Consider the following 27,324-nt stretch of genomic DNA (forward strand, 5'->3'; position numbering starts at 1 on the left):
GTTTCAAGCAGGGCAGTGGAATATATATCCACTGGAGAACTACCACTCAACAACAATCACACCACTCTCAAAACCACTGAGATCGCATTTTCTCTCCACTCTGATGGTTGTTTTGAACAGCCCCTGAAACTGCTGGCATGCTTTCATAGGCATTGCACTCACTGCTGCCTCACGATTGCCTGATTTTGCACTCATTGCAGGAATGAGTAGGTGTACTGATGTCCCTAGATGTTCAGGGCTTCCTAATAAACTGATCAGTGTGTAAACTTTAAGCTAGATCTAATTATTTATGACCTTAAATTCCAAAACAGGTTGGCTGATCAATGTTCTCATAAATACATTTTTACTGTCAGCAGAGCAGTCCTGTGGACCAGATCCAGCTTTGGAAAAGAACGGCAGTGCAGTGCGTCTCTCGACCACCAGAGGTCTCTGGCCTCTTGCCACTAGCAGATGAACCAAACTACAGGATGACTGTCGTTAATTTTGTGTTTTCTCTATTTTATGTATTAAATATCATCCTATTGCTCTTGTTTTTTAATATACCAGCTCTTAATGCACTGCTCCTGCACAGGATTTAAGATATTTTTAAGATGGCATGAGGTAAGACCTGCTCATCCCTGGAGGAGACCTAGAATACGAGGCTAGGGATGTGATAAAATCCTTACATCCTTAAAATAACAACAACAACAGCAATAATAATAATACAAATACTTCATTATTTATTTTAATGTGTTTTAAGGAAGGATGTGGGAGTGTTCCGTTCATATTAAGGGGTTTTATGGTTTAAAAAAAAAAAAAACATTTCCAATGGCCATTTATTTATGTTATGCTCTTCACTTATCAAATCTCCTTTTAATATTTTCAGAATAAATTGCGATAATCGATATATATGTATTTATATATTTAATGCTGTATTTTTCTGTGTCTGTGTGTATAGACTCTAGTCTAACGTTATCTACCATCTCTGTGGATCTGAACGTGTTAACCCCACACAGATTCAGTAAAACTGGATGTGGTCTGATACCTGAGATACCATATCTCCCCTTCCCCCAACCCTCCTCCTCCTCCTCCTCCTCCTCCTGCTGCCTGTTTTCCCCGGCCCCACCTCCTCCTCCTCTCGCTCGCTCTCTCATTCCTCACGGCTGGTCAGGTGACTGGTGCTGGGGCAGCTGGACGGCCAGCTTCATCTCGCACATTCTCATAAAGCTGTGGTGCACAGGGGGAGCGGAGACCCTCAGTAGCGAGCCTGATCCAGCCTGACAGAGTGCGCATTGGACGTGCAGCCTTAGGGGAGTCCAGGATGGGCGAGCGTGCGGCGTTCCTGCTGATCCTAGTGGCGACCTCGGCGCTTGCTGTCGAGGTAAGAGACGGCTGTAATGGAGAGACGCTCTCCCTGTACTGGAGAGCAGATCTGGCCTGTGTGAGGCAGACAGGCATACAGACAGACAGCGTTTCTGACCACAGTCTGGTTGGTGTTGTGTGTGCTGTGGTTGCGGTCGCAGCCTGGGCGGCTGTCCCCTGTTGTGTAACGGTCGCGATGAGCCGTGATTTTCACGCGTCTGATCGGTGGTGGAGATGATCGGTGGGTGGAGATGATCGGTGGGTGGGTGGGGGCAGAGATGCCGCTTTGCCTTTTTCATGCAAATAGACATCTCGTCTGACATAGACTGGTGTGTGGAGGATTAAGAAATGCAGCGCAAGATCTCCATCCATCGTCGTTTGGCTGCTTGGTGGTGCTTATTTTACTGTACGCCATCCTTTCCCCTGTAGACCGGTCCAACCGTCAAAGCCTGGAGCCGTTTAATCTGGGAATGGTGAAAGTGCTGAGCTGCCGATTCTCCTCGGTTGCAGAGATGCGCTGATTATTTGGGAAAAAGAGGACAACGGCTACGTCAACACAACACACACACACACACACACACACCATGGCCATATTCAGTGTGAGATATGTTGACAGCGGTGACACGAAAAGCTCAAAAACCGTCGAGGTTTCTTGAACCAACACAACAGCCAGACTCTTCAGCCATCTTCAGCAGCTCCAGCGGTATCACTGTCGAAGCGGGCTGGTGAGGGTGTTATGAAGGGAGAAGGGCTGTGTGTCGTGGTGGTGGTGTGGTGTTGTGTGTGTGTGTGTGTGTGTGTGTGTGTGCGCGCGCTGATGGGTTTTGTATGGAAGAGGAGAAGATGCTGCCTGACAGAAGCAAGATGGCGGCGGCGAGCTGCGGCTGCGTTTCGTTTAACATTGCCGTTAACGTTAACCCAACGAGAAAGGAGCCTGCTGCTGACACACACCGACACACACACACACACACACTCTCCCTCTCTCTCACACACACAGCTGCATAGCTGCATAGTACTGCGAATGATGAAATTCAACCCCAACGGTGAGATACAGCCGTGTCCTGATTTAGCGCTGTTTTTCTGAGGGATGCTCAGATCATGTAGGCTGTGCCCTCAAGGACGCAAAGCTCACACACACTCACACACACACTCACATACACACATGCATATACGCACACGTCTCATGTAACACCACAAATACACCAATACAGCTCACAATACTCGTTACACACACATCTATCTATCTATACATATATAGCCAGAACATTAGTACCACCTGCCTAACACAGAGGTGTCGCTGATCAGCAGATCGGACCATTCAAGGCCTAGATTCCTCAAGACCTCTGAAGGGATCCTGTGGTATCTGGCACCAAGACGTTAGCAAGAGATCCTTCAAGTCCTGCAAGTTGTAAGGTGGGGCCTCTATGGATCGTATCCATAAGCCTTGGGTGCCCATGACCCTGTTGCTGGCACCACTTGTGGTAGGTACTGACCACTGCATACTAGAAGAAAAAAAAAATTGTCTGATGTTTTGGAGATGTTTGTAGACCTGGTGGTCTAGCCATCACAGTTTGGCCCCTGTCAGAGTGTGTATATCCACACACTTTGACCAATATATCCACCCCTGGACAGATGCCGCTGTGGTTAAGGATAATTAATATCAGTTCTTCTAATGTTATGGCTGACCGTTGTACACATATTGAATATATTTCTTACATATATACAGATCACTTATGCAAGACCATATATACACATACAGTATATACACACACATACAGGTCACATGCAAAGCTCACACATACAGCTCACATGTACACACACATATAGCCACATGTACACACACATATAGTGACATGTACAGCTCACTTACTGTATAAACCCACATATACACACAGCTTACATATACACACATAAACCCACATACACACAAAGCTTACATATACACACATATAGCCACATGTACAGCTCAATGTGTAAACCCACATATGCACACAGCTTACATATACACACATAAACCCACATACACACAAAGCTTACATATACACACATATAGCCACGTATACAGGTCAATGTTTAAACCCACATATACACACATATAGCCACGTATACAGGTCAATGTTTAAACCCACATATACACACATATAGCCACGTATACAGGTCAATGTTTAAACCCACATATACACACATATAGCCACATATACAGCTCACTTACTCTATACACCCACATATACACTCACATACAGCTTACATATACACACAAATAAAGCTTCAAAGCTAAACTTGGAGAATGTAGTTGTCATCCTAAGCGAGTTTGGAAGGGGGAAAAGGATAAAATAAAAGTAAAAAAAAAAAAACTATATAATAGAATAGGTGATAAAGTAAATCTAAGAAGAGATGTGAAACCAACATGAGATGAACGTGAATGTTTGAGTTATATATTGGGTTAAAACACTAGAACTCAACCAGGAAAAAATGAAAACCTGCTTTTTAAAATTGCAATTTTAGTGACCAAATTCTCTTTACCATAACACAGTCCAATTTGATTTTTTTTTTAAAATAAGATTTATTTATTTAATCTACATACTGGTGTTGGTATTTAAAAGCTGATTTGTCTCTTAGTAGCATTTTGGGTTTTTTTTTTACTTATACATGCATTTTACTTGTGCCACATAACATTTTGGTACTTTGGTTTACTTACGTTTACTTACTAACGTTCTTTTTTCCATAAAAAAAAGACAATGAGAAAAATACAAAAAAGGGATAAAATCTGGAGAAATGTAAATTTGTAACCCTTTAAAAATAATGAATAATGAATGAATAATTTGAATAATTAACCGTTTTGGGGCTCATGTCCAGTGATCTGTATACCTTTACATGTATCTATATAAGTATCGCATCAAAACACACAAGTCATTTGGTTTATGTAGTATTACAGAATAAACATTTGTAGAGTTGTAAAAAGATTCTCAGCTGCTGTTTTATCCACATATGCAATAAATAAAGTAACAAAGTTTCCGCTTTAGTTGAGTTACATGACGTGGAAACAATTTCTCACAAAAGCCTAGATTGTACCTTTTTTGTGTAAGGTATGTAAGGTAGATTCATTAGTGCCAAACATAACCTTAAGTTTGTTCTGTCACCTTTTTTTATTGCTTCTTACCTTCATATATAAGCAAATGACCTTTTCCAGAGCAATAGCAAATGCAGCTGCCATAGTGAGTCTATATCTTGAAAAAAGGCCCTCTCTGTTTAACTGTAAATAGATCTTTAGATTTTGCAGTGGTCTCTGAAAGTGTTGCCGGAGCCAATCAAGACCTTCTGCCTTTCCGACTCCCTAGCAAGTCTTGCACTGTATGTGTAACAGAATTTGACTCTGGGTGAGTGCTTTATGGATTGTGAATAAAGCTGCAGTGTAATTCAATCAGATGCACTACTGTGAGACGGATAAGTCTTAGCTCACTTTATGAAAAGTAATTACACTAAAAAATGATTCAAATGTGTCACAGTTGCACATCAATTCAAATGTTATATTAATATAGTCACCAAAAACTTTGTGCTCTGAACAAGTTGCACTCAGGTGTAGCCCAGCTTGTGGATTTATGCGTGTCTTGTTTTATCCGTCCTGTGGTTTTCTAGAGCAATCTGCCACCAGAGGCTCGACTCTACTGTGATGTTCCCACAGTACCATGTGGGGCAACCCATCACAACTCAATCACAATTGGATTATGATTTATATAAATTTTGTAAGTCGCTCTGGATAAGAGTTTCTGCTAAATGCCTTAAATGTAAACTGGGTGCATTAATACGTAATATAATTACTGTGGTTATTCATATGTGTGTGCATATGAAATATTTTACAATGGTTCAACCTGGAAACTGCTTTATAATTACAGACTCAGAGGTCATAAAGAGATGATAAGACGCTTGCATGTGTCAAAACAGTGTCATGTTTTTAGCACAAACCAAGGAAGTGTTTGGATCCATCCAGACTTCGGACTATGTTGTATGAAGGCTGGTTCATACCTAGTTTGGATGAGGCGCTGTGCATGGGCCTCAACGCTGGACCGCCCACCACATTGATCAATGTTCATACAGCCCCTGGCAAAGGCGTACTTTGGTGCCAGAGCTGAGGTAGGGCTGTAGCGCAAAGATGTTCAAGCACGAAGCTGGAAGCTTGTGTGTATTGTTGTGCAGTGGCATTAGCATATGTTTGCCTTAATGAGGTCCTAAACACGTATTAAAGACGCTTTAGGCTCCAAATGGTGCCTTAGTCTTAGGCTTTGACCCTGTCATCGCTGGTGATGCCACAGCTATCCAGGGCCATTGGTCCTAGAGAGCACAGATGGCCTTGCTCTCTCAGCAAGGTTAGGATAGTCTTCACTCAGTGGTAACTGGTAGTTAGTGTTCTGCCTACTAGAGCATTCCACCTTAAATACTGCCGCAGTTCCATTGAGTCCATTTTAACAGCAGAGCGTCACTGCTGCATTATTTAAGGTGGAACAGCAAGTTTGGGGAAGATGAAAACTTTATGTTAGGTTAAGCTCAGAGCCTCGCTGTAAGTGCGAGAGCAGCAGGTAAAGGGTGTTAGGTGGTCTGCTTTCTGCCATTTTTGTCCGTGCTGCCAGTTCTGCAACGACACAGATATTTGATCCCATTAGCTCCATTTGGGAAGATCTAACATTCAGCCCGTCTTCACTCCGAGAAAACCAGGCTCCTTTCTTTGGTTCTAAACCAGGTCTGAACGGTGCATTCATAACCAAGGAGGAGGCTAATGCTAATGCTAATGCACACACACACACACACATATACACACGCTAAGTGATCTGACTGCAGAGCTGTAAAGGAACTGGGAGCTGAATGGGCTGGTATGAATGTCGCAAGACCCTCCAACGCACAGCTGAGGATCATCAGAGTCTCTCTCCCCTCCGTCATGGACATTTACACTGCCCGCTGCATCCGCAAAGCAACCAGCATTGTGGATGACTCCACCCACCCTTCACACAGACTGTTCTCCCTCCTGCCATCAGGAAGAAGGTACCGCAGCATCCGGTCCAACACGACCAGACTCTGCAATAGCTTCTTCCCCAAAGCCATCAGACTTCTCAACTCAACTCAACTTCTGAACTGATGTCTTTTCTGTTACATGCACACTCTCTCTCTCTCTCTCTCTCTCTCTCTCTCTCCAACCATTTACCCCAGATAAAATGGGAAGCATTTTTTGCACAAGCATTTGCACTAATAACCTTACTACCTCACTGGACTCAATATTTATTACACACTGCAGAATTTGCACACTACCGGCAATTATTTATTATTCTCTGTCTGTACTGTGTTGTGTTGTCTGTCCGCACTTGTATTGTGTTGCACATGTGTTCTGTATGCACTGTGTCTATGTTGCACCATGGTCCTGGAGGAACGTTGTTTCGTTTCACTGTGTACTCTGTATGTAGTTAAAATGACAATAAAACCCACTTGACTTGACTTGACTTGGTAGGTCAGTCAGACTAGACTGTAAAGATATTAAAGTTTAAAATGGTTTAAAAGTTGCTCCAAACAAAGTAGATTAGATTGGAATTAGTCTGATTACAGAAACTGGGACTAGAAATAGTGATTTTACTGCTGTTTACTAGCGTAGATTAGCACAGCTTCTCTAAATTGTGGTGCTGTATTATTTACTGAAACACAAAAATCGGTATCAGCCTATAGTCAGCATTAAGAGGATCAGATCGGGGGTAAAAACCCTGATCTGGACATCCCTAAATAATATTAATAATACTAATAATACTCTGTTTAAGTCAGACTTCGTTGCACAAATTATACTTAAGCAATTTCTCGATCAGTATCAGTGAGCAAACATCTATCCTAAGACAACGTAAGTGAATGCAGTTGCACATCATTGCACGTCTGGTGACTGTGTAACTCCTGGAAAGCTGGGCCGAGTGGCAGACGTAATAGCAGGGTTTGGTTTACGTCAGCCGTGTAACAAGGGACGTCGTCTTCTGTTGCCGGGCTTTGTTACTTGGCATTGTGGAGAAAGCCATGGTACTTCAGCACAACTCTACAGGCAGTGGCTCACTGGGCCGTTGATTTCTCTGTAATTTGTATTGTCTGTGTGGCTTCATGGGCAGGGCATGTACCAGACAGGCAACAGCAGCACTTCTTTTGTTTGTTACCCAGAACAAAAAGGTGGAAAAACAACAGCCCCTTAATCCCTTTTGTTCAATGGAACAGTGTGCATGTGTGTGTGTGAGGTGGTGGTGGTGGTGGGGGGACGGTTGGTACTGAAGCAGTAGGGGAATTTATTGTGACAGGGTCAAGGCTAGGCCATAGAAACACAAGACAGAGGTCATTATCTCTCTCTCTGTCTACCAGTCGTGTGCACTCTCCCGTTATACACTGATCTGCCATAACAATAAAAACACTGACACAAAGTGAATGACAGTGAGTTTCTGGTTACAATGCCACCTGTCAAGAGAGAGATATACATATTAGGCAGTAAGTGAACAGTAAGTTCTTGAAGTTGTTGACTTGGAAGCAGGAAAAATGGGCAAGCTAAAGAACCTGAGCCACTTTGACAAGGACCAAACTGTGACGGCTGAGACAACTGAGTCAGAGCATCGCCAAAACTACAGGTATTGTAGGGTGTTCGTGGCATGCAGTGGTCAGTGTCTACCAAAACTAGTTGAAGGAAGGACAACCGGTGAATCAGCGACCATGGGGCCCTGGGTGCTCAAGGCTCACTGAGGAGGGTGGGATGCAAAGGATAGTCCATCTAGTCCGATCTTACAGAAGAGCTACTGTAGCACAAATTGCTGAACAGGTTAATGCTGGCTATGTCTAATGGAGTCTGTGCTTCAGCAAGGGGGACCTACAGAACATTAGGCAGATGGTTTTAATGTTATGGCTGATCAGTGTATGACAGTCAACGCACTATATCTGCTTTTCGGCTTGTTATTTTTCTCTCACCTCTAGAATGTTCTCACTGGAATGAACCAAACTTGGCATGCAGCCGTAGGCGATGTTCTCATACGCTGCTTTTGTTTTTTGCGCTGCTCCTCCTCTCTTTCCCCTCTTTTGCGTCTCCATAGACTCTCCTTCTTTTTTAGCTGCATTGGCTGCTTCTCACGCTGAATTTGAAGTACAAATTTAGACAATGCTAACTTATTTATATGCTCACTTCTGGGCCCACAATCATGTTCTATTCATTCCTTTTTCCCGTCTTTGACTTAGTTTAGTCATGATTTAAAAATGCACCCACCCAATTTAGCTAGTTCCACCCAACTTGCTATAGAACGGTACTTAAATCCCACATCGTTCAGTTTCCAAACTATTTGTTGAAAACTTTCTTTAGCTGCTAAAAAATGTGGACATCCCACTAAAACTTAAATAAATGGACATTTGAACTTCACTTTAACAATGTTGAGATATGGAGGTAACATAACTCAAGACATGTCCTTTTATATGGAATTAATAGAATTATTTATTTTCTTCTGAAGAAAAAATTGGCACATTTTGAATGTGTTCCAAATAGGACATATATAAGGACTGTTGGAGACTTCTTTGGCTGAACTTGCTTGTAAATGTTTCTGCTGTCAGTAGAATAGCTGATTTCGAGTTGTTCTGCACAATACTTGAAGAAATAAATCTGCAATATATATATATATATATATATATATATATATATATATATATATATATATATATACACACACACAAGAATTATCCTGATTTAATTAGAAGTCAATGATCCAACATGTCATGATATTAGAGATGGAATAATCCATTGGCTATGTATCGCTATCAGCCGATTTTCAGCCAAAATATGTATTTTTTTAACTGGGCCGATCAGAGTTGAGGATCGAAACGCTGCGGTTCCTTGTTAAACCGCTAGATGGAACCATGGATGCAGAACCCCTTTAAAGCCAGTGTTGTACTCCCCTCCATGTACTGTATTCGGCAGCCAGGTGTTTTTTTTCTTACTGCGCCCGATGTTAAGACTTTTAACACAACTAACTGGAGAGTACATCACCTTTTGTACAGTGGGTATCAGCAGAGCAAGCAAACACTGCTAACCAGGCAAAGCAGCAAACAGTGCAGGCCACATTTAATCACGACCAAAAGTACAGCAGCACTCAGTCCGACTAAACGTGGCGTCAGTGCATACCCTCTATTGTACATGCGCACATTGCAGTGGTAATGCTGAAATAATATACTGGGCAGCCCTGATTCTGAGATCTGTTTAAATCCCTTCCCAGACTCGATGTGTAACCTTAGTTCTGAGAAGGCAGAGAAGGCATTCATCATTTAACCCCTTAACACTCCAAGCCTTATTACACACTAAGGTGTATTGCTCAGTAACTACATGGGGCTTCTGTACAAACTGGTGGGGCTATTCTCTGATAATTAAAGTTTGTAATAAAACTTTTGGCCCGCTGGAGGGCCATAGGCTTAAGACAGGCTTCTCCAAAAACATCTCTATCAATGTTGTAATCCTCTGCAACTGTGCTGTACCTGATTTTGAATTTTAGTAATAAATGTGGGTGTGTAAAATTGCATTTCTTTTAATTACATTTTACACTTTTTGGTTTTTTGGTTTCTGTCAGTATTGTTAATATGAAGATTACATGTTCGAATATAGGACAAAAGTTTGCATATGGTGTCTTAATCTTTTTCACAACACTGTATTTTAAAATTCCCTAGTGTTTGCATTAGCACCTACAGTACTCCTACAGCTGGACACAATAAGGGTTTGTTTCTCATTGGGATTTTTGTCATGTACTCTTTACTTTCTTAATAATTCACTTGTTTTTTTACTTTACTGTGAGCTGTCCTAAAGCGCACACGTTTGAAACTACAAACCTGGCGTAATATTTCATAAGGCTGACGCTTTTGAATATTTAGCATCTATTCTACAAAGCCAGCTGTTGTGGTTCTTATTTTTTTATTTATCCTGTATCCCCCTCTCACCATATCTGCACCCTTTCACTGTTTTTCTGCATTCCGACAGCATTTTCAGATTAGGGCTGCATTAAGCTTTCCAAACACATCTAAAAAGGGCAGTAATGTTTTACATTAGGCATTGCGTAACTAGCTTTCCAGCCTTACAAACAGATTACAGTCTGTGTGCAAATCTTTCAGAGAGGACCGTTTAAAGGCGACCGTTCCTGTTCCCCTGTTCAGTTTGGCTTTGATATGCTGTAAAAGGCATCTGTTACTGTATCTGTAGCTGCACGGTTAAGCTGACGTACACTGTGCATTTGATAACTGATATGAACTGGTCTTGATGGGGTGTTTTCACAGCTGTGGAGATGGAATTCACTGGACGAACAAGAGGATCTCTTGATCCGTTATTGTTTACTCACGTACACCGGAGCCGCCGAGAGGAAGCGTGTGTAATTTAGTGCGATGAGTAACCAGCTGTAGAAATAGCTATTCTCTTTCCTTTTGCAGTTGAGTGTGCTCAGTGTGTGCAGCAGTTCATCTGTACCTCATCCTGATGATGTTACAAAACCAATAGGGATTAGAAATGTGCTAATTTGGTAATGTAGAATAAACTGCCTGCATGGATTGTACAGGTTTAGTACAGACTTAAATAAAGTCATTATTTATATTTATATAAATTAATTAATTAATAAATCAATAAAAACAACCCACTGTAATGTAATTGCTCAAGAAAATGCTATAACAAACCAACAAAATAATTCATAGCCAGTTTTGGAGGTAGCTGGTGGTAATAAAGAGATGTTTGATTACATTATTTAAGGTGTCTAGTTGATGTGGTGGGTGATATTACAATACTCTTTTTAGCATTTTGAAGCTCAGATGATTCAAATAATGATTCAATTCCATCCTGTTTGTCCATCTATGTATCTAATGGTGACAGTCAAAGTCTCTAAATATTTGCTGTTTACTAACTAAATGTTTTTTGCACTTTACTTTTATACCTGAATAAAACATTTACCTACACATCCACACCACCTACATTTACCTAGTCTTTTTTTCTATTTTTTTTCCTACTTGCTATCTGGTTTGGGTTTAGCAGTGTCTTTATTTGTCCAGGTTTTCAGCAATGGGGAGTAAACAAACCTTATGTTCTATTTTGCTTTGCAGACTTAATGATGTGGTCATTCCTAATGGCTCTGAAAGAAAATGCGAATGGTGGTTCGTTTATTTTGTTATTAGGTATTAGTTGTTATTTAGGTATTAGTTGGTGAGTGTCATTCAAAAGTCAAAACACTTTATTTTTAGTTTATTGATTGGGATGAGTAGCAACTAGTGTTGGGCTGATAGCGTATCGGTATCGGCGCAGATACTGGTACTTAGACACAGTATCTGTATCGGCATTAGAGAACACCAATACCATTAAGCATAGAGCATTTCTGTTTATGTAGTTTGTTATGAAACCAAACATTTAAAAAGCCAGTCATAAATAGTTATCACCATTAAACAGACGTTTAATGGATCTTTTACATTTATAGTACTTGTTTTGTGTCCTTGAGTTTTTTTGGTTCTGAAACCAGAGGTTGAGTTTCAGCAGCTTATTTAAAGGCCACACACACACAAAGTTTACTACTTTTTTATGTGGACCTGAATGTGGAATTGCTGCATCAGCACTGTTTGTTCCTAACCTGGCATTTTTTCCACTGTTATGAAATGTGAATTTAAACACTGATTAAAAGCTGTTTGGTCGAGCTTAGCAAGATTATGCTTCCCTACGTGGTTCTGCATATTGCCAGTTTTAAACTTTTCAAACGTACAGTTACTTAACCAGTAAATGCTCTTCTTTTAAGCTCATTATATCTTATTTAGGATAAAATATCAAAAAGTTCATCCTATAAAATGTGGGACACTATAAATATCAGGATTTACAGCCATCTATAGAGCAGTTGAGTCAGAGTTGGCATCGATATCGGTACTCAGTATAGGTATCGGTATTGAAAAGGGAAAAGTACTATGAGGACTATGGTCTCCATATTGACTTGTGTTTAGATTAGAGGTATCTTTGAATTTTTAGTCTATTCAAACTAGCTGAGATTCTCGAGTAAACAGTGAAGCACCTTTGTAAGTTGTTCTGGAAAAGAGCATCTGCTAAATGTTGTGGTATTGGTGCATCCCTAGTAGAAACCAAAATATTACCCAGATTATCAGAAACCTCTCCCAAAACCTTGCATAGGTTTACGTTCACAGTTGGGAGCAGGAATAGAAGTGATGACCGTACAATGATCTTTTGTGCTTCAAATTGTACTCCTTAGTACTGTTGATGGTCTACAAATGGTAGATGTGACCTGTGCAGTGATGTTTTGCACTTTTGTGAAGGAAGAAAGGGTTCTTTCAGTGAATTGTGGAGCCCTTTTTGGTGTAATACAGAACCATGTTTGCAAGTTACAGTTTGTTCCATCTAGTGCCATATAGTCGCCCTGAGGTAGTTAATACAGCCTGTAGTGTGTTAATTAAGCAGTACAGCGTGAATGTTAGCACCTTCAGTGTGTTTCTGCATACACACACACATACACACACAGGAAAGTCTCTCTACGTTCAGCAGCAACAGTGGTGGTACGCATCAGCTGCGTGCAAATTCGCCACCTGAAATTTTGCCCCCATTTATTTTTATCAGGGAGTAGAGTAGAGAAAATGCGTGAGGATTTGTGGGAAAGTTGAACTTGCGCAGATGAAGCACGCTGGCCGTGGGAAAGTTACATGTAGGGCTGAAACGATTATTCGAGTTACAAAACGATTCAAAACAAAAAACGAAGAATGATTCGATTACAAAAAATGTTTCTTTGTTTAATGTATGTCATCAACGTCCATCTATTTTAAATGTCTCTGCTAAGTTGTATTTCATAGGTTTTTTTTCCATGTACATCAAAACATTCCACGGAAAGGTTGATTAAATGGTCTTAGTTCTGGAGCCAATAACCAGAGGTTTTAAGCTCTGATCTAGTAAAAGAGTTTAAATAAAAACCTTTGTGAGGAATAACAGCCAGTTGCTTGCTCGTTTTAAGAGGTATTTCATATTTAAACACATGCTATTGATATAGTTGTTTAAAAACACAAAGTATGATTTATCTGATTACTCGACAGAATACTCGATTCCAAAAGTATTTGATAGTTGCAGCCCTAGTTTTAATATGCAACATTATGTTGTCCGTGCACAACCAGTATGTATGTGACAAATAGCTCCCCAATCTATACGCTCCTTAATTACAAGATTACAGAGACAAAAGTAAAAGAAAATTTTAATTGCTGTCATAGAAATATTTAATTACACAAATTATTTAATTCAAAAAGTGCTTACGACACAATTAATTGTGGACGGAGAATTTCTCGCCACATGCGCTGGACACATATCGTGACAGAGACGAGAGGCAGAAAGAAGGAAGAGGTTGGGGGGGGGCAAACAAGACTACAGTTACGGTAGCAATACTCCTAAACCAACAACAGTTCCCACAATACCATGCAAATCCATCGGTCTACAGCTTCAGGTTTCCGGGTGGCACACACTCTGTACTGTATGTACCCGAAAAGTGCGTAATCATGAATTCTCCGTGTAGTTGCATGCACCGAACCGTGACCCCCGTACTGTGGCAGTATACACGTACAGCTACACCCCTAATATAGACCCATTGCCTTCACCAAGGAACCATTGAAGAAGCTAATTTTTTCTTCTCTCACATTTCATTTCATGAAAACTATGAGAAACATTTCAGGGGCTGATGTTTTACGTGTCTGTGTGTGATGGTGATAGGTGCCATCAGATGATTCGGTGGGCTTGCTGGCGGAGCCTCAGGTGGCAATGTTCTGCGGAAAGCTCAACATGCACATCAGCGTCCAGAGTGGAAAGTGGGAGCCTGATCCTTCTGGCACCAAGAGCTGCATCGGAACCAAGGAGGGAATTCTGCAGTACTGCCAAGAGGTATAGAGAAAGGGTTAATGAGAGAGATAAATACTGTCAACAGATATGATATTGAGCATGTATATGGTAAATAGGTAAAACTGTACATGCTGTTCATCTGCTTCCTGTTCCTGTAGGTTTACCCTGACCTGCAGATCACCAACGTAGTGGAAGCCAACCAGCCCGTCAGCATCCAGAACTGGTGCAAGAAAGGCCGCCGTCAGTGCCGCAGCCAAGTGCACATTGTGGTGCCCTACCGCTGCCTGGGTAAGGGCTTAGACTAGGACTGTCCATTTGCACAATGCTCTCGTCAGAGCACCCTGCCGCTCTTTGGGTATTAACCTGGATATCTGGGACATTAAAGTAATGTCTTTAGGGTGGATGTCCGCATGTGCTTTTATTGTCTGTGTGTACCATCTGTCCGCTGCCTGGGAAGCCAAGGCACGTATGACACAATGTTCCCAGGATGTTAGTGTTTTCACATATGCCGTTGCATGTCTTTTACATTAGGTTTAATGATGCGTACATTTTCCAGTTCAGTACAGTTATTGAATCTGAGGTCAAGGTTAAAAAAAAAAGGCTGTAATTCTGCAGGTCTTTTGCTGTGTTCAGACTTACAGGGGTTGGTTTTACGTGGCTTCTGTACCACCTCAACCTGCCTTATTTTAAAACTGTTTAGTTCAGTGTTTGCTCACAGGGTGAAAACCTAAGTGGACAAGCACACTTTTATATTTGTCCTTTAATAAGTGACTAAGTTCAGTTTTCGTTAATTCAGTAAGTTAAATCGTCAGTCTGACAACAACTGCAAATGTTCATCTGCTCTGAATCGGGAGAGAGAAGCTGGTTAGCATTATCTCAGTTATCAGGATAACAGTCTCGCTGTCTCACTGAAGAAACAATTTAAGGTCTGACTGCCTGAATCCCCTCTTATAAACGCTTAGAATGACAAAGCCTCAGTTAAAAGTACAGAAAGCTGAAGTTAACTTTTTTTCTCCATGGTTTTGGATCTGTATCTCCCTCGCTAAGCCAGTCTTTGTTGAGCTAGCTCTGCTACAGCTCCACCGAGTCTCAGACAGCTCAGTTCGGCTGCTGCTGACTAACTTCTGAGCTTCAGGCACAAGTGTTGAACATAATATCTCGTATCTGAGATGGTGTTGGGAATAACAGAAAGGCAAATTGAGACTTTGCTTCTGCCATGTTTGGACTTGTAGTCAGCTAGCACTGTCTAGCTGTGGTCCACAGAACTTGCTCCAAATTGCATCAAGATGGTTTGGCTTAAAACCTCTGTCTCCCTTTTTTGTGGACGCAGACAGTCTTTTTCTTAGGGGTCTTCTTAGGATCTTCCTGAGGGGTCTTTTGCAATCAAACTGGGGTTTAGTATGCCTTTTTAGCAATCCTACAAGCATGTTTTTGGAAACCTTCCAGACCTCAACCTGACCTTCACCGTTCCTTTTAACTACATCACTCTGGACATTAAAGACATCAGTTACTTTAATGTCCAGAGTGTTGTATCTTTAATTGAATGCCTTTTACAGATGACTGGTACTATTCACAGTAACAGAAATAATGATCGGGGTGCTAAAATGTTTGCATGCCACTGTATGTACTGAAAGTATTTGAGTAAATGTCAGTTTTATCAGAAAACTGTATCATTTTACATTGTGCTTTTCAGTTGGGGAGTTTGTGAGCGATGCCCTTCTCGTTCCCGATAAGTGTAAGTTCCTGCACCAGGAGAGGATGGATATGTGTGAGAGCCACCTACACTGGCACACTGTGGCCAAAGAGGTCTGAGTCTACAACACTTCTTTTTCAGTTCTTTAAAGTACACATATAGCTGTGCACATTATCAGTAAAACACAAGCCTGCCTCTTTCATAAGTCATCAAGTGCACCATATCTAGTGCATAAAGACTTTCTGCTTGTAGTTCTTATAATGATGACTCAGCAACTTACCTCCACCCTCCCTCCCCTGCTCTCTGCTTTCTCCTTCCCTCTCTGCAGTCCTGTGGCGATCAGTCCATGAATCTTCATGACTTTGGGATGCTGTTGCCGTGCGGTATTGATCGTTTCCGCGGTGTGGAGTTCGTGTGCTGCCCAGTGGAGGAGCAGAGGGACTCTGATGCCGAGGAGCAGGAGGAGGCTAACTCGGATGTGTGGTGGGGAGGTGCTGAGACTGAGTACAGTGACAGGTACATGCATTCACATGCAGACACATACATTTGCAATGGAAGTGATTTAACCCCCATTGCAAATTAGGCTTGTTAGCAAACTTTCAGCAAACAAGAACAATTATAATAGCTTAACACCATTGATATTACAAGTGTTCATTTTTGCTGTTATGGCCTTCTGCAAATTGTGATGCATAACCAGACACCAGCTTTTGGCAGCGTTCTTGAGGAATCTTAGTAGGGCTGGGCGATATGGTAAAAAATTGTATCACGATATTTAAAGATATTTTCACGATGCACAATATTCATCAGAATAGATGTGATCACAGACAAAATGCATCAATAGTGATGGATTTTTAAAAACTACCATCCAGACACTCTCCCATATTTAGTACAGCTAGTTTTATTGAAATTTGCTGCACTTTATCCAGGTAAACCAGACTAATTACACAATTCGTAATGAAACATGCAGCTGATCAGTGTTACTTAAGCACTAATCCTATCCTCGATATGCTTAAAAAGCATAATGTGTATCACGTTAAGAAAACTATTTAGCTCTAAATCTTAGCCCATTCCTCATGGCCAACGGCCTCCAGTTTACTAATGTTCTTGGGTTTGCTGCTGCAATCGCCTTCTTCAAATCCCACCAAAGTTTTTCTATGGGATTCAAGGGAAGTTCGAGGGAACTGTGACCACCACTCCAGAATCTTCCAGGGCTTTTTCTGAAACCAAACCTTGGCGGACTTTAATTGTCCTGTTGGAAGGCCTAATGACACCCAAGCTTCAGCTTCCTCATAGAGGCATGATGTTTTCTCCTGGGATTTCCTGATTCTTGATTGAATGAATCTGTCCCTTTGACACACTGCTGGCTACCAGTGCCTGAGGAAGCAAAGCAGCCCAGAGCATCACTGAGCCACCGGCATGCTTTACTGTAGGCAGGGTGTTTGTTTCAGCGAATACCTCATTACTCCTCCATTAGACATATTGCTGATCCATAGGCCAGAAAAGGTCCAGACTGGACTTTTCGGGGATGTTTGGCTCAGCAGTATATTTGGAGGACATTGACTAAATTTGAGATACAGTAAAATAAAGCCAGACAGACAACATGCTTTCGATCAGAGCAAAATTCAGCACTAGCTTTAATGGGTCTCTGCAACTGTGCATGAAGTCTAGATGTCCATCTAGTAGTTAAATGGTGTCCTCACACAAGTTACCTAGATAGCTGATCAATCCTTCCATCTCTAATAAGGATGGAGTGGTTGGTATAGTGCAGTGTAGCAATATTATCTTATTGACTTATGGCTGACTAGGGTTTGATTTTCCTTGCCAGGCAAGACCAGGCACCACATTACACAAAAAATAAAAGTGCTTGGACAAGATACCTGGTACTACATTCATCTACCTGTGTAAGATGATTCAATGTAGGTCACTGGATAAGAACATCAGTCCAAAGCCATTAAAAATGTTTATGTTTTTTTTTTTCATCAGATAATGAAATAATAGCAGACCTTGTGGTAGACCTTGTGTAGGTGTTAAGTAGGCTTAAAAGACTTTCTATATCTAAAGTGTTACTGATTCAAAGTGTTACTAAAGTGTTACTGATACAAGCATTTATAATGCTTAAATGCTTGTATCATTTATACATTATAACAGATTTAAACATGGTCTTAGACTTGTTAGCCCCTTAACTCCCAGTTGCTGTTTTTTTGCAGCAGGGATTAACTTGTTCGGGTGTGTTAGATTAGGGTCACACTAAAGCTCTGAAAACACAGGTTTTGAGATTCACAGATTTTATTATATTACCCTGAGGAATCTCAGTCACTGTGTGAAGCCGCTTTTCTTTCTGCCTGCCCAGGCAAGCCCCTTCAGAACCTCAGGAGCAGGAGCAGGAGCAGGAGCAGGAGCTTGCCACCACAGAGGATGACGAAGACGTAGATGATGATGATGATGATGATGATGATGAAGAGGCTTGGGATAACGATGAGGATGGTGATGGTGTGGAAGATGCTAATGAGGAGGATGACGAGGATGAAGATGCCACAAATGAACGCGACACCAGTGAACAAGCCTCGAATGTTGCTATGACGACTACCACTACGACAACTACTGAGTCTATAGAAGAGGTTGTGCGAGGTAAGATTTTTTTTTATTATTTACACACACACAAACACACAAGACTTGCATATGGAGAACAGGTTAGACAGTCTTAGTTGAATGAGGGCATATTTGGTATGGATGTGCAGTTTTTGTTTGAGCCAGTCTTTTTATTTTCCAGACTTTTTTGTTTATGTATGTTCTAGGGGAGAGAACAAGCAGCTGTTCAAATAACCTTAAACAAAGTTATTGTGTTCGAGAGGGTTATTGTGCGTGCGCATAATGGTGAGCAAAAACATTGTGAGCAGTGAATATTAGTTGTGTGTGTGTCTGTGGATTGCTGCGCCTAAGCTGGAGTCTTGATCTCATGACCTCCCAAGAGAATAACACAGTCTTGGATTTAGCCTCTGATCACTGAAAACAGCCTTTATCCATATTTCCCCCCGTGTATATTAGACAAAGTAAAAAAAAAAAAAAAAAGTAGTAACAGCTATGTTATAGCCTACATTATGTGTCCATTTTTAGTGACGCAAAAGCAAGTCTATTATAGATTGCATATGATGTCAAATCAATTGCACATATCAAAATGAACCTTAATATTTATTCATTTATCAGTCCGTGCGTGGTGAGTGGTCCAGCGGACTAAGGCACTGTCACTATGATCAGAGGATTTCTGGTTCGAATCCCCGTCATGCTGCTAGCCATCAGCAGCCAAGGCCCAGAGAGAGCACAATTGGCCTTGCTCTTTCCAGGGTGGGTAGATGATGCTGTCCCCCCACGTCGCTTGACTGTGGTGCAGGCCATCACTGGCGTCTGCAAAGTGGTTTGTGGATGCCGGGTATGCGGCACTTCCCTCTAGGCGCATTGGTTGCCCAGTGATGTTGCATAGGCTTGACTGCGCACCCGAGGGGGGGTTGTGTTTGTCCGGCCTCCCTGGTGCGATGGGGAAGAGAGTATGTACGGGTTGGGGAATTGGCTGTCCAGATTGGGGATAAAATGGGTGAAAAATCTGATTTAAAAAAAAAACTAGAAAAGCACTGTCTTCTGCCTCAAACAGATCACATGATGTTTGACAGTGGTTTAGTCAAGGCAGCGTAAACAACCCTATGGCAACAAAAGCTTTAAAGCTTTTATTTTCCAGCAGAAGTTGATATTTGAAACTGTGAAATGTTTAATATATAAAAAGTTATGATTTTTTAAAATGCTAGCTCGCTTGCTCACTGGTATTCAGCCAGATTTGTGAGGGATGAGGCTGTGGTTAAGGAGGCACTGCTCCAATTCTAATTAGTTTGAGAAATGACTTGACGTCATTGACGATACAGAACTAAAAAAAGATAAACCGAATCAAAATTACTTCATCAGATTGAGCACCAGTGTATTTTTTTAACAGGTAATAGTACATCTGTGCAGGAGCATATAGCTAAAGCATGAGCACATTACCAAAAGTTGGCAGCCTTGTCGACACACTTTGAGGCAAGTGTGCAAGTATTTAGTAAGGCAGTTAGTGTGTGTGCTGCTAATAAGTGGCTATATGCCTCCATTTACTACAACGGTTTTTGCACCTGTAGGATTATGCTTTTGAATGCTGAGTGTTTGTGAATTTCTATGCAAGTGTGTGATTTATGTATGCCGAATGTCTCTTCCCGTCAGCCGTGTGCTGGGCCCCAGCTCGGAGGGGCCCATGTCGGGCCACACTGTCCCGCTGGTACTTTGTGGCGGAGACGGGCCGTTGTGCCCCCTTCACCTTCGGGGGTTGCGGGGGCAACCGCAATAACTTTGAGTCGGAGGAATACTGCATGGCTGTGTGCAGCAGCAGTGTGTGTAAGTTCATAGAACGAGACCACCTACGCCTTGTAGAAAACAGAGGATGTCTCTGTTAACCCACGCTGTATCTCTGTCTCTCTCGCTCACCGTCTCTGCTGCACTGTCAAGCCCTCAGCAGATGGCTGGCTGCATTAGTGTGCATGGATTACAGGTCTCTGCGAGGTGGCCGTTTGAAGACACTGTAACTCTTAACACTCACTCCAGCTGGAATGTTGCCCAAATGATCTTTTTCTCTGTGGATTGAAAAATGTGACCTATTTTGAAGTATATATGTGTGTGTGTGTGTGTGTGTGTGTGTGTGTGTGTGTGTGTGTAAGAGAGCATCCTTGCTAAATAACTTGTGTAGGGCCTGACTGAACATTTTGCTACTGATACAGATTTTAAGGAGATAAAATTTCCAACCATTAATATTAATGATATTAAAGGTTTTTATCAATTTTTAAAGGTTTTATCAATTTTATACCATCATTTCAGATGCACCATAATTTGAATGCTTGTAATGTTCAGTCCTGACTAATTTTGTCAGTTTAGTACTTCAAACAGCTAACAAACAGATAATCATCAGATCATCATCATATCCAGCTAACGTCAACTAGAGCAGTAAACATCCAGCTTAGGTCAGCTAGAGTAGTTAATATCCAGCTTAGGTCAGCTAGAGTAGTTAATATCCAGCTTAGGTCAGCTAGAGCAGTTAATATCCAGGTGCGGTCAGCTAGAGCAGTTAGCGTCCAGCTAAGGTCAGCTAGAGCAGTTAACGTCCAGCTAAGGTCAGCTAGAGCAGTTAACATCCAGCTAAGGTCAGCTAGAGCAGGTAATATCCAGCGAACGTCAGCTAGAGCAGTAAACATCCAGCGAACATCAGCTAGAGCAGTTAACATCCAGCTAACGTCAGCTAGAGCAGGTTATATCCAGCAAAGGTCAGCTAGAGCAGTAAACATCCAGCGAACGTCAGTTAGAGCAGTTAATATCCAGCTATGGTGAGCTAGAGCAGTAAACATCCAGCGAACATCAGCTAGAGCAGTAAACATCCAGCGAACATCAGCTAGAGCAGTAAACATCCAGTGAACATCAGCTAGAGCAGTAAACATCCAGCGAACATCAGTTAGAGCAGTTAATATCCAGTGAACATCAGCTAGAGCAGTAAACATCCAGCTAACGTCAGCTAGAGCAGTTAATATCCAGCTAACATCTTCTCGAATAGTTAGCTAATGCCCCGTTAACATCAGTTAGATTAATCTCAATCAGGTTCTTCTTGCTTCTTTGGCAACATCACCTATCGTTCAGTTTAATATACATACTTAACCCAAATATGAGCAAACCAGTGATGGCCGCTTTTCTTCCAGAAGAAAGAAACAAATGCCTACTTAAACAATTTAGCTAAATTTCACTTAATTAGGGCAGTACTTAAATTGGCATATCGGATACATCATCACGTCGTATTTACATGCTGCCGAGGCTCAGGCCGTTATCAGTTCTTTACATCTTGTTGCTTCACTTCTATCCTGCAGTCCTTAGGATAAACCGAATGAGTATGTGCTCATTTACAAAAGGAGGAGCAAACAACAAAATAGCGATTGGTCCTTGGCAACCCTTCACGCAGCTCTTTCCCGTCTCTGTGAGCTGCCATGCGTACTGAATGTGCTTTTCCGTCTCTCGGAACAGAAGAGATCTGGCATGAAAATCGCTGAGTCAGCTGGAAAAAAGCTGGAGCAAACCCATTACATACCACAGTCAAATCCTTCAGCGCTGAAATGGATGGATATCTGAATAGTAGATTCCGTACTTCTGATTTTGGTTGACGGAGTTCAAGAGTACCTGTACACGCCCCCAGCAGAGTATGATTAAAGTAATTGTTATACGATGCTATTACTCTTCAGCTTCGTTGGTTTCTACAAAATACAGAACGATTGACAGATCTGTAGATGATCCTGAAACAGCGGAGAAAGCTGTCGAACATCATAAATAACCTTATACCAAAATTGAGGTAGAGAGCATGACAGAAATATTGGATTAAGATTATTACAACAATTCATAAATTCTCATTCTTTTTAAAACATTTATTGAGATGTTAGAATGTAACTTCTACCAAAATGTGGAAAATGATTCAAATGATGAACACTGTAGCGTAGCATCTGACAGTGTCTCTCGAGTAGTCTTCAAAACACCATATCGTTCTTGAACAGCGTTTTTCTAGATAACATTTAAGCACACAGTATCAGCAAGATTTCTGCTGATGCCAGTTGAATTAGTGGAACCTCAATACTGCCTAGATGATATATCAGTCAGGCCCTGGTGTTTCAGACAGTGTGAGTAAGCACTTCACACAAGTACTTTCAGACTAACTCTGTCCAGTCTTCCTGTCCTGCTGTTGTCTAATTCTGCGTGTGTGTGATAACTGAGTCTGTGTCCTGTGTAACCTTCTGTTAGCTGTCTGCACTGAGTCTGTGCTCAAATGCCATGTTTTTCTCACTTGGTTTGCCGCTGCAGGGGATGGAAAGCCGGTCTGACTGGTCTGTGGCAGTGACCCGCAGCTCAGTGGTTTTTGCATGGTTAAGCACAAAGCTGTGAGAGACTGACGCTAAGCTGTTCCTTCAGTCACTCCGAGCGCAGCAGCTGTCTCCCGCTGTCACTCCCATCACACACAAGCTGATTCACCACAGGGCACAGTCCACTGTAGGCTCGGGCGATTTGATGACGTGATCTTTGCAGTGTCAACGGTCTTGACCAGTGATGTCGAGCGTTTTTGCATTGATTCGGCTCAATTGTTTTCAAGTTTTACCATTGCTGCCCTAACAGAGCCATGAAAAAATGGGTTTGCCCTTCAGCTGGGCAATATGACGATATTTTATTGCATCGTCATAAATGTAGTTATCGTGATACACAATATGCTTTTCTAAGCTTTTCTTTGTTAGTGTTAGGATATTGCACCGGTTTAATTAGATGAAGAGCAGCAGATGGTGAATAAAAACACTGTATTCAGTATGGGAGAGGATCAGGTCGCTACTAAAGTGTTTAGTTTGTGATTACATGTATTGTGATAAATATTATGTATTATGAAAAATGTCTAATATCGATTGATAATGTTTTTACCATATCACCCAGCCCTAGTTTGCCCACTTCTGAATCCCTGCATTTGAACATTTTTGAACACTGAGTGACAATATATCTTATACCAATATACCAAAACCTAACAATCCATAAAAGAGACAATGTAATAGACTTTTAATGTATTTATTAAGAGTTGGGAAAATGCGATGCGGACGTGGACGATTCTGAATTCAAGAATTCAATTTTTTCTAAATGTTAATTGATAACGTAATGTTGACTGAACACAAAAAGTGGAACTCGAAGTGTAGAAGTGCAGTGCCAGATAGTCTATAGCTTACACATAATAGAGATGTAAGACAGATAAACACTTTGGCTTCTTTACGGATGGAAATCCTTGTCAGTAAAAGTTGCAATATAATTTGTAATTTGCTTTGCCCTTTCTGATTGAGGTGGATGCTTTGAAATCGCTTGCTCAACCAGATCCCTGATTTGGATTTGGTTGTCGACCCGTTGTTTTCAGTGTTGATCACCAGAATGAACATTTCCATTGACTTGCCACATCACTTCCATTTGTTTTATTAATAATAATAAAAAGATATTGGAAGTAAATAAATTCATTACAAATACTTAGCCTTAAACGTACCAAGTAAAAGTAAAAATCCTGTACAGAAAAAAGATGTATCAGGATGCATTGATGATTGTTTTATGATCGTATCACAGCTCTCTGCATCGAATGGAATCAAGAGGTGCCTAGAGATTCCAACCCTAGTAATTTTTAAGAAAAGATATTCAACACCTAATCCCTCTGTGTGAAAAGATAAGTGTCCTCTTCCTTTTACATAGCTGGTTACAGACCCGAGTGTATTTTCAAGAGACTGTCATGTCATTTGTCCATAAGCTGAAGATGTAGCGTAGTTGGGCTATGCAACAAGACAGTTATCCTATATATATAAGAATATGAGCAATTCTGCCTCACAATGGTTAAACTATATTAGAAATGTAAACCTTTAACATTTACCATTTAAATGTAACCAGCTACTATGAAAAGAAAGAGTCAAACATGAGAATTTGACTTTTTCTGTTTCTGAATGGTATTATTTTGATATTCTGTGTAAAATCGGTTTTGCCCTGGCCTACTGCTCAGTGCCATACTCTTCCTATTCTTCACCACCACTGTATGACTGATCTGCACCTCGGGAGTACCTAAAGTAGGACAAACCTGAAGTCAAAATGTTGCTGTCTTTTCGTCACCTCGCTTTCTTTTGCTAACAGTCATGAAGTCTGCTGCTTTACACAACTGTCTTTTCATCTGCCGAAACTTTTCCTGAACAACCACTAGATTTTTGTGATGACGTACTAACCTGAGCTCTTTTGTCCTTTCGCAGTTCCTGCTTATTTGTATTGAATTGTCTGTGTGTGTCCTCTCTGAGGATAAAGATGGTAACACTGTGTTCTGGGGCTTTTCCTCTCCACGCTGTCACCTCCCTGTAGTGCCTACCATGGCCCCCAGTCCTCCCGACGCTGTGGGCCGCTACCTGGAGGCACCAGGAGACGTTAATGAACACGCTCACTTCCAGAAGGCCAAAGAACGTCTGGAGGCTAAACACAGGGAGAGGATGTCCGAGGTGAGCACTTTCCCGGTTTAAATCCAACTGATTCTATGAATATTTTTATTAACAGGTTCTGTGGACATGTTCATGGTTCCTCAGAGGCTCATTTTGATGATCTTACCACATACAAATAAGGTGTTTAGAGCTCTAAAATCTGGATGTTATTCTGTAGCCATCATCATGCCCATATCAGGAATTTTTAATCTAAGATGGATTTCTCTATAACAGAGATTAATGCTGTTGACAAAAATTGGTAATCAAAAGTTTTGTCTTGTGGAAATTTTCCCCTCAAATGCCGCTGGATTCTCTGAAATATGTAGTCAAAGAGTCAAAATCTAAATAATGCTACCAGCAAACCAACATACCTACACCTTCAAATGATTAAAAAGTGCTTACAACACTGCTTCCAACACTGCTCCAACACTATTCTATAACAACACTAGCTGCTCAAACCGTACTCTACTACTGTCTATGCTATTCTGCTGTCTCTGCAACTCCCCCAGTTTTAGTCATTTACAGTTCTCACCTACAAGGTACAGTGCATCCGGAAAGTATTCACAGCGCTTCACTTTTTCCACATTTTGTTAGGTTACAGCCTTATTCCAAATTGTATTAAATTAATCTCTTTCCTCAAAATTCTACACAAAATACCCCATTATGACCATGTGAAAAAAGTTTTCTTGAGAGTTTTGAAAATTTATTAAAATTAAAAAACAAAGAAATCATATTTACATAAGTATTCACAGCCTTTGCTTAATACTTTGTAGAACCACCCTTGGCAGCAACTACAGCCTCAAGTCTTTTTGAATATGATGCCACAAGCTTGGCACACCTCTCTTTAGGCAGTTTTGCCCATTCTTCTTTGCAGTACCTCTGAAGCTCCATCAGGTTGGATGGGAGACGTCTGTGCACAGCCATTTTCAGATCTCTCCAGAGATGTTCAATCGGATTCAAGTCTGGGCTCTGGCTGGGCCACTCCAGGACATTCACAGAGTGGTCCTGAAGCCACTCCTTTGAGATCTTGGCTGTGTGCTTCGGATCGTTGTCCTGCTGAAAAATGAACCGTCGCCCCAGTCTGAGGTCAAGAGCGCTATGGAGTAGGTTTTCATCCAGGATGTCTCTGTACATTGCTGCATTCATCTTTCCCTCTATCCTGACTAGTCTGGCAGTTCCTGCTGCTGAAAAACATCCCCATAGCATGATGCTGCCACCACCATGCTTGACTGTAGGGATGGTATTGGCCTCGTGATGAGCAGTGCCTGGTTTCCTCCAAACATGACGCCTGGCATTCACACCAAAGAGTTCAATCTTTGTCTCATCAGACCAGAGAATTTTGTTTCTCATGGTCTGAGAGTCCTTCAGGTGCCTTTTGGCAAATTCCAGACAGGCTGCCTTGTGCCTTTTACTAAGGAGTGGCTTTCGCCTGGCCACTCTGCCATACAGGCCTGATTGGTGGATTGCTGCAGAGATGGTTGTCCTTCTGCAAGGTTCTCCTCTCTCCACGGAGGAACGCTGGAGCTCTGACAGAGTGACCATCGGGTTCTTGGTCACCTCCCTGACCAAGGCCCTTCTCCCCCGATCGCTCAATTTAGATGGCCGGCCAGCTCTAGGAAGAGTCCTGGTGGTTCCAAACTTCTTCCATTTACGGATGATGGAGGCCACTGTGCTCATTGGGACCTTCAAAGCAGCAGAAATTTTTCTGTATCCTTCCCCAGATTTGTGCCTCGAGACTATTTTGTCTCGGAGGTCTACAGACAATTCCTTTGACTTCATGCTTGGTGTTTGCGCTCTGACATGCAGTCAACTGTGGGACCTTATATAGACAGGTGTGTGCCTTTCCAAATCATGTCCAATCAACTGGATTTACCACAGGGGGACTCCATTTAAGCTGTAGAAACATCTCAAGGATGATCAGTGGAAACAGGATGCACCTGAGCTCAATTTTGAGCTTCATGGCGAAGGCTGTGAATACTTACGTAAATGTGATTTCTTAGTTTTTTATTTTTAATAAATTTTCAGAACTCTCAAGAAAACTTTTTTCACATGGTCATAATGGGGTATTTTGTGTAGAATTTTGAGGAAAGAGATTAATTTAATACAATTTGGAATAAGGCTGTAACCTAACAAAATGTGGAAAAAGTGAAGCGCTGTGAATACTTTCCGGATGCACTGTATGACCTACCCTATCACATGATCTTACCAGGACTGGAAGGGCGAAGGATAGCATATGCTTCCTTTGAGACACATTAAGCCAGACGACCACATGAACTGCTGCTAATGCAACAACATTGGACAGCTGATTCTGACTTGGAGTGGAACAAAAGCTACCAGTTTATCAGCTAACAGAC

At 41.5% G+C, this 27,324-nt stretch overlaps 1 protein-coding gene across 2 annotated transcripts in view; it reads left to right on the top strand.

The window, feature by feature from the left end:
- The first annotated feature begins 1,124 nt into the window (after positions 1-1,124).
- The window catches only part of appb (amyloid beta (A4) precursor protein b), a 35,746-nt gene continuing 9,546 nt past the window's right edge, over positions 1,125-27,324 (top strand). The window contains exons 1-8 of one of the 2 annotated variants that reach the window (XM_072686159.1): positions 1,125-1,360; positions 14,087-14,254; positions 14,371-14,500; positions 15,906-16,018; positions 16,234-16,421; positions 18,256-18,533; positions 20,145-20,315; positions 24,858-24,991. In XM_072686159.1, the coding sequence (XP_072542260.1) occupies positions 1,301-1,360; positions 14,087-14,254; positions 14,371-14,500; positions 15,906-16,018; positions 16,234-16,421; positions 18,256-18,533; positions 20,145-20,315; positions 24,858-24,991 (1,242 nt within the window). In that variant the 5' untranslated portion in view covers positions 1,125-1,300. The remainder of the gene's footprint in view (positions 1,361-14,086; positions 14,255-14,370; positions 14,501-15,905; positions 16,019-16,233; positions 16,422-18,255; positions 18,534-20,144; positions 20,316-24,857; positions 24,992-27,324) is intronic. The other variant, XM_072686160.1, reaches the window with a different exon arrangement.

The sequence above is a fragment of the Salminus brasiliensis genome, chromosome 8, assembly GCF_030463535.1.
Source record: "Salminus brasiliensis chromosome 8, fSalBra1.hap2, whole genome shotgun sequence".
Taxonomy (NCBI): Eukaryota; Metazoa; Chordata; class Actinopteri; order Characiformes; family Bryconidae; genus Salminus; species Salminus brasiliensis.